This window comes from Triticum urartu, chromosome 5 (genome assembly GCF_003073215.2).
Source record: "Triticum urartu cultivar G1812 chromosome 5, Tu2.1, whole genome shotgun sequence".
NCBI classification, from domain to species: domain Eukaryota; kingdom Viridiplantae; phylum Streptophyta; class Magnoliopsida; order Poales; family Poaceae; genus Triticum; species Triticum urartu.
Genome location: NC_053026.1, coordinates 630,546,454 through 630,555,166, shown reverse-complemented (window position 1 = coordinate 630,555,166; position 8,713 = coordinate 630,546,454). Strand labels below are relative to the sequence as shown.

Below are 8,713 nucleotides of genomic sequence, written 5' to 3'. Positions count from 1 at the left end.
GACGAGGAGGAGGAGGAGGACTTTAAGGAGGAGGTGGATGAGCTAGAGGAGAAATATGTGGGGGACGCTGGCAACGGAGATCTGCGGGCGGGGCAGCATGCCATCCTCGATTCCCTCTGGTCGGAGTCGGCTGCAGAGGCAAAATGCCGTTGCCGGCGGGAGATGGAGGCGCAAGAGGCCGCAGAGGAGGCGAAGATGTTCGCATATATGGATGTGGTCGAGTAGGAGGAGGATGAGCCGGAGCCCTCCTACCCGTCCTCCAGCTGGCGCCCGGCACCGTCGTCGTTGACATCTCCGACGATGAAGAGTAGTTAAGGTGTACGTAAATGTAGAATATATGATTTCCTTTGTATGTTTTGTATGAATCTAAGGGATGAAATATAAGAGAGATAGATGCAAAATGATTAATTTGAGACGCACATCTGCGGGTGTTTGATGGGCCGGATTTGCAAGTAGATACTCTTTATATCGTCGGCCCTGGCATCTGAGTCATTCCACTACACCACTTGCACTGGTTTGTCGCATATTATTGTACTGTAGCAGTCCTCGAATCACATAATACAGTACATGGGTGGAGTAAGGGATAAGGATGACGATCGGCTGGCTGGCTTTGCGGCAACCTCATCACTCGTATCACTCGTACTGCTTTATTATTACCAAATCAAGCAGCAGAGAGTATGCGCGAAGTGACGCGACAGAAAAAACGTGGCGATAAGTTCCATCGATGACGACATGTGCACGGTTAAGCAAGGTGAGTACGTACTTAACAAATGAATGAATCCATATCAGAGTGCATGCATATTTTGGAGACTCTGAGAAAGATATAAATACAGTGCGTGCATGGGCAATTTACGCCTGAAACCGTAAAAACAGAGTTCGTCAAAGCAAAATACACATAAAGGAAAATGACGACTAGGCAGTAAATATGTACTACTTCGTCTCTCATAATATGAGACGGTGACGGAGGGAGTACATATTGCAATCGAGAAAGGGCTGGGATTGTATCCTTCCCATCCCGGATATTTTCAATTGCAATTCTTCTAGCAGTTCATCCATCTTTGTCGCGCATATGCTCCCCCAAGATGCACAATCTTACGCTGGGACGATGGAAAAGAGGTATCGTCCCAAGATGGCATTACCTGTGCGATATGAGCGGCAGCACAGCAGCCAGCGAGGCGACGCTAGCTAAAGGCGCAGCTCGAGGTCCAACGCCTCGCCGGCGCCGCTTGCGATGGAGGCCCTTGGCCGGCCCACCACCCCGTCGCCTCCAGCATACGGGTCCAGGGGCAGTGCGTGCTCCGCGAACCGCGGAGCCCTGCCGCCCAACCCCCTCCTCTCTGACCAGCGGGCATCGACGGTTGGCGCCGCCGCCACGCCAGCGCCGCCGTGTGAGACGATGGAGGTGCCAAAATAGCGCGACGACCCGGTGGACGCCGCCGCGATGGCGGTGCCTCCGAATGGGCTGTCGTTGCTGTAGGGGTCGGAGAGGAGGCCGTCGAGGCGGCCCTTGCGGTGCGCGTTCTGGTGGCCGCCGAGCGCCTGCGACTTGAGGAACGTCTTGTCGCAGAAGAGGCACTGGAACAGCCGCACCGGCTTGCCGTCCACGCACGCCATCGGAACCGGTTCTTCGTCCCACTCCCGGTCTTGGCTGCTGCCCGCCGGCGCCAACGCCAGCGACAGCTCCGGCACCGCCGCCGCCGCCTGCACGTGGAACCACAGATCCTTCCCCATCGAATCGAAGTATATGTATTTCAATTTAGCTCAGGCAGGTGCTACAGTAGTCGCTCGTCGTACTGCACAACACAAGAAAATATTGGCTACCGAGCGGATGATAGCTAGGAATGGTAACGGCGGCGCTTCTCTAATGGAAAAAGGAGTATGCTATGGACTGAGCTGACCTGAGAATGAGATCCGATTTGATGGGTATAAATAATGCTCTGAATCTGAATCCCCATTCCACGGCAAATTTGACAATTTTAACCTCGAGACGAAATCAAATCACAGTATAAACTGCCCATGAAACTATTTCACGCGGCTGACCTTTTTTATGGCGCCCGACACGCAGACGCCACACCCTACGGTGCAGCACCTAGCTCTGGGGCGTTGCATCTCTGTCCACCGTGGCAGCCCCTAGGCCCGCACCCAGCAGTGCAGCGCCTAGCGCTCGGGCGCTGCACTGTCTGTTACTAGTTGGCTGGCCCCCTCCCCTCACCCCACACATCCCTACCCCCATAGCATTCGACCCGAGATTTGCCCCCTCTTCCCCTCTCTCCCCCTCTCAAAACCTCTCTCAAATCTTGCAAATTTGAAGATTTTGTCCGTGGATTTCGAACTCAAACCCTCCCTCAAGGTAATCTTCTCCGATCCCCTTGTTTTGATCCAAGTAATGTTAACAAATTGCTCATTTGTTGCTAGTTTGGGGAAACCCTAGTTTTGTATGGATCTAGAGATTTGCATGGGGATGTGAGATGTTTGTTTGCCAATTTCCTATGATTAGGCTTGTTAGTATGTTAGGGTTATTCTTATGGGTGTTCTTATGTTGGTGCTAGGGTTAGGGTTGTTGTTTCATATGTATTTTAGGGTTTGTATACCGTGTTAATCCTTGGATTATAACTCATGGAAGCAATATTACGTTGTGTTGTTTGAATGCTTATAGGGATGGGAAGAACATGTGTGTTTGTTCATCATGGGGACAAAGACGTCTTCTTGAAAGGCAATATTGAACCGGACCCGGATGAGTTTGACATGGTGTTTGATAGTAGTCCTAACTATGCGGAGCTCTTGCAACAAGTGAGGAAAGAGTTGAATTGGATGGACCCTAGTGATATCGTTGAGTTGGAGGGAAGGCATAATGTTGGTTTTGAAATGCACATCCGTTGGAAGACAATGCGTGTCAACTCGGAGCAACGTTGGGTTGCATACAAGGAGACGGTGGCCGAATCACTAGACAAGGCTCTTGAGTTATTTGCAACGAAGAAGGTTGATTCAAGTTTGCATTTGGACTTGAACCGGAACCCTCCCCTTTGGTTGCTAGTAGCCCCCCACCCTTGAAGCGAGATGAAATTGTTGAACCTCTTTTGACCCAAGAAGTGAGGCCAACATTGAGCACATTTTCAAACAACCAAAATGAAGCTTTGCAAGAGGAGAATGATGAGTATGCGGACGATGACAATGAAGTTGATCTCCATGACAACAATGTGGGTGATCTCGACAAATATCATTTGCAAGAGACAATGGACCATTCCATCCCTTATTCCCGTGGCTATGTATCGGATTCGGATGACGAAGGTCCCGATGAACAAGTTGATGAGGAGGGGTTCACGGTGAAGGAGGCCGAAGCTTTTGAGAAGGTATTCGGGCGTGATCATCGGACTACATTGTTCAAGGGTGTTAGTCTCGCGGATGAAGGCGTGGTAGATGGTGGCCAAGGTATATCTCTTGGGGTTAGGCCAAGATCTCACCGTGTTTTGGTTGAAGACAAGAACGGGATTGCTAAAGGGTCTAAGTTCGATACCTTCTTGGAATTGAAGATGTGGCTCAACAACTACTCGGTTACGCATTATCGTCCACACAAGGTGGTGAACTCGGACGTCAATGTGCGCTACACGGTTGCATGTGCATGTGAAGATGAAATATGTCCGTGGATTGTGCGTGCAAGACCATGGAAAGGAGGTCCCACTTGGCACGTAGTGAGTTGTGTGCCAACTCACATGTGCCGAGGCAAAAGGGTGGATGGCAAGATTGTGTCCCAAGACCACAGACAACTCACGTCCGAGTTCATCGCTTACAGGCTCTCCAACTCAATATCCACACTTCCAACAATGAGCGTCCAACATGTCATTGACCTTGTGAAAGCCATTTTTCATTACAAGGTGAAGTACGGCAAGGCATGGAAGGCGAAGCAAGCCGCATTTAAGATGGTGTATGGTACTTGGGAGGAAGCATACAACCAAATCCCTAGGTTGTTGTTAGCCATGGCCACTACAAACCCGGGCATAGTTCATGTGGTCGAGCCTCATGGGGAAAAACAGCGGTTCATGAAGGAAGGGAAGTCCGAGTATTTGGCCGTGCTTTTTGGGCGTTCGAGCAATGCGTGAGGGCTTTCAAACACTGTAGGCCGGTCATCGCCATTGATGGCACGTTCTTGACTGGACAATACAAGGGAACCTTGTTGGTTGCGATAGCAAGTGATGCCAATAACCGGGTGTTGCCATTGACATTTGCTTTGGTTGAGGTGGGGAACAATGACAACTGGGAGTGATTTTTGCGTCTTTTGAGGACGAAGGTGTTACCCGTTCAGAGGGAAATTTGTGTCATATCAGACCAGCATCAAGGAATTCTTAACACGGTGGAGATTGACATTCCCGGGCATGCTCCATTGCACCATCGATGGTGCATGAGGCACTTTTGTTCCAACTTCTATAGGGCATGTGGCCTTAAGGAGTTGGCCGATGATCTTCAAGATTGTTGTCTCGCTTTCTCCGAAAAGTGGTTCGCCACTTTGTACAACAAATTACTCGCACACAAAAAACTTGATCCCGGTGGTTAAGACTTTCTCAATAGGCACATTCAATACCAGAACAAGTGGGCATGTGCTTTTGATGAAGATGGCCGAAGATACGGTCAAATGACAAGCAATATGGCTGAATGCTTCAATAGGGTGCTCAAAGGTGCACGTGGATTACTGCTACCTATTTTAGCACTGCGTTGGTTTTCCCCGAAGAGGAAGGGATGATGCAGCAAAGTAGCGTAAGTATTTCCCTTAGTTTTTGAGAACCAAGGTATCAATCCAGTAGGAGGCTACGCGCAAGTCCCTCGCACCTGCACAAAACAAATAAATCCTTGCAACCAACACAAATAGGGGTTGTCAATCCCTATAGGGCCACTTACGAGAGTGAGATCTGATAGATATGATATGATAATATTTTTGGTATTTATGATAAAGATGCAAAGTAAAGTCAAGGCAAAGTAAATAGCAAAGTAAATAACTAAGTAGTAGGAGATTGATATGATAAAGATAGACCCGGGGGCCATAGGTTTCACTATTGGCTTCTCTCGAGAGCATAAGTATTCTACCACCACTAGGGATAAGCCTAGCAGTAGCGCGGGGTTATGCGCTACTGATAAGGCGCTACAGCTAACGTGTAGCAGTAGCATGCCTCCTCCCACGCTACTGCTAAATCGACTTAGTAGTAGCGAGTTCCCGGAGGAGCGCTACTGGTAATTAGTAGTAGCGCTTCTCCCTGCCCGCGCCGCTACTATTATCTCGTATTTTATTTCTTTTTAATTTCATGTTGTATTCGTACACCTTTACACAAGTTTTCATACAACAGGAATTTAGAAATTGTTTTTATATCATAATGAGTTATTACATCACGGGGTGAAAGAACCATGTGGACTAGTTTCAAGTGGATGGACATCCACTTGAAACTAATCCGCGGTTCTTTCACCCAATGATATATTAAATATCATCATCATCATATCATTAACAACTTATCATCATCATCATCATCATCATATCATTGGTCACTAGTCGTAATCACAAGTACTCCTCACATCATCAACTCTAACACATTGTATCACATAAAAACATATTGTACCTCATAGGACCTACTACATTCTCTTAGGACCTACTATATTCTCTAAGGTAAAATAGCAAAAAACAAGATAGCCCCTAACTCTCCATTATGGAGAATGGAGATTATCCTGTCTCCAATTCTTGCCTTTCGCTTAATGTTACTTCCAAGAACCTCCTTGCGAATGTTCAAACATTTTTCCCATTCTTTGATTAGCATGTGTTCACCGCTTTTAGAAATCCGATATGCACAGGTGAGCTCCTTAGATTCACCTGGCTGTATGTTCATAACTGCAAGGCGACCATTCTGATACATCAGATGAGGCACACAATCCATCGGGATTTCTTGTTGAAAAACATAGTAATAACTTCGTAGTTAGCAATGATGTACTAGTTTTAGAAGTATGCAAAAGATGCACGGATGCCGTAATAGTAAAAAATCTTACCAGGGTATCTCCATAGAAGTTAACGTGGTTCAACATGTGCACTAGTGGCACGTATTCACCATAATTTGGAGGAGTTCGATAATAGGTATTGTAATTCTCAAGAAAAGTACAATAAGCAATCAGATGACTTTTCTCCTTATAAGTTAATTCGGAGCCATCAGTGTAGTGGGTTTTGTCTACCATCTTCTGCACATTCTTTGAAGATTCAAAATAAGCTGTCAATGGAAATAAGTTGTCAACTATTTTGAAATAAACAATATAAATTAGTTAATAACTATGTTTGAGAAACTCACATTGCGGTAGAATCGGAAGCGTGTCAACAAGGACCCAAATGTCCATATTGTCTTGCTCGATGTCAGGATTACCAAGATCCATGGTGATAATCATACCCTCATAAAAACCATACATTTTGCAAACTACTTCCAAATTTTGGCAACCAAAATGGGTTACGCTCTGAGAATTGTACAGATTTACTTCAAAATCGATATCATGATGGGTCCTTAGGTGTATTTTCTTTGTTTCATAATTTTCATGGTCTTCAAAACCCATCCTCTCCATGACATAGCGTCTTGCATGGCATGGGATAAGCTAGTTGAATTGTAAAAGATGAAAATTAGACGTTGAAATAGTTGAAGTCATGCTTAATTACGAAAAAAACACTTGTCATTGTTGCGTACCGTTTCAACATCGAAGGTCTCCTCGAGCTTAATGCTGAAGCGCCGATCTTCATCCAGCTCAACGAACCTGTCGCACATACCTCGATCATCGTGACACCAGCTGCACTCCCCCGGGAGACTGTCATCGTCCGAGTACGACATTTCTTACGTTCATAATTCAAAGATTAAACTTGTACATATTCTAGCACAAGTCATGCCAGAATTCACGGAAAAATCCGGCATGACCTTTGCTAAAAAAAGGACATATCGAGCGCCTGAAATTTGCCGGAACGGAAATTAATCAACACTCCGGCAAAACATAGGCCACTCGGAGGTGTAACCAAAACATGAAATAATTGCTTAAACTAAAAAATAACAACAAATATGACATGTTCAACTAGTTCTATTAATTCAACTAGTTCTTACTAAATATAAACTTAGTATAAAAAGAAAAAACTAGTTCTTTCTAAAAATAAAGTAGTTCAACTAGTTATTAATTTACTTACTATACTAGTTCAACTAAAACTTAACTAGTTCTATTAATTCAACTCGTTCTTACTAAATATAAACTTACTATAAATAGAAAGAAACTAGTACATCTACTACTACTAATTAACATCTAACTATTACATCTACTACTAATTAACATCTACTACGGCTAATTAGACAACTAGTTTACCATCACTACTAGTAATTAATATCCGCTACTTCTAAAAATCATTATCTATGAACCCTAAATTAACATCTACTACTACTAAAATCATCTACTAACTAAGCAAAGAGAGATGGGGTGGGGGGCTTACAGAGGGAGAGACGGTGGCGGGGAGGTGCTCGGCGACGGAGGGGCGGCGAGGGCGGGCTCGGGATCGGGAGGCGGCGGTCCTGGGCGGCGGGCTCGGTCGAGAGCGGCGGCGGTGAGGTCGAGGGCGGAGAGAGTGTGGTCGAGAGCGGCGGCGGGCGGCGGCGGTGAGGTTGAGGGCGGGCTCGGGCGGCGGCGGTGAGGGCAGGAGCGCTCGGGCTCAGGCGGTGGCGACAGGAGTAGGGGAACAGGCCGGGGGGGGAGGAGGACTTAGCGAAATTTTGAGCCGGGGGGTGGTTAACTCGAACTAGCAGTAGTGCTCATAATGGAAGCAGTTATATCAAAAATATACATTGGTCATCATTGATCTTTTTGTGTATAATCTAAATAGTCAACATGAATCCTCACTGTACCTGTATAGGTACAGGTGAGGATTCATATTGCAATCACAAATCATACACATATAGTTCAATGAAGACCAAGTGCTCGAGATAGGTTGAGAAGTAGCATATTTAAGGTGGTAAACACCTTGTTCGCTTAGCAGTATGGGACTAAACTTAATTAGTTGTGGTGATACTTAGCAGTAGCATGTTTTGAAGAAAACCGCTGCTACTAAGTTCTTTAGCAGAAGTGTGTCCATGGGAAGGGCGCTACTACTATATCTAGCCTGGGGGCAACACCGTGGCAATTATAGTAGTAGCGCTATTTCACCTAGAGCGCTACTGCTACTTAGTCATTAGTAGCGCTCTTTTCTGAAGCTCGCTACTGCTAACTAGCAGTAGCGTTTGTTTTTAAGCCGCGCTGCTGCTAAGATTCTGTGTATAAGGTTTTCCCTAGTAGTGTACGGTGGGTGAACAAATTACTGTTGAGCAATTGACAGAATTGAGCATAGTTATGAGAATATCTAGGTATGATCATGTATATAGGCATCACGTCCGAGACAAGTAGACCGACTCCTGCCTGCATCTACTACTATTACTCCACTCATCGACCGCTATCCAGCATGCATCTAGAGTATTAAGTTAAAAACAGAGTAACGCCTTAAGTAAGATGACATGATGTAGAGGGATAGACTCATGCAATATGAAGAAAACCCCATCTTGTTATCCTCGATGGCAACAATACAATACGTGCCTTGCTGCCCTTACTGTCACCGGGAAAGGACACCGCAAGATTGAACCCAAAGCTAAGCACTTCTCCCATTGCAAGAAAGATCAATCTAGTAGGCCAAACCAAA

At 45.9% G+C, this 8,713-nt stretch overlaps 1 protein-coding gene across 1 annotated transcript; it reads right to left on the bottom strand.

Moving 5' to 3' along the window:
• Nucleotides 1-820: 820 nt before the first annotated feature.
• LOC125506388 (zinc finger protein 3-like) lies at nucleotides 821-1,905 on the bottom strand. The gene has a single exon (XM_048671210.1). The coding sequence runs from the start codon at nucleotides 1,729-1,731 to the stop codon at nucleotides 1,186-1,188; it is 546 nt and encodes a 181-aa protein (XP_048527167.1). The 5' UTR covers nucleotides 1,732-1,905; the 3' UTR covers nucleotides 821-1,185.
• Nucleotides 1,906-8,713: the final 6,808 nt, after the last annotated feature.

Excerpts from the sequence above, each read along its gene's own strand:
- LOC125506388 (XM_048671210.1), bottom strand. The coding sequence starts at position 1,731 with ATGGGGAAGGATCTGTGGTTCCACGTGCAGGCGGCGGCGGCGGTGCCG.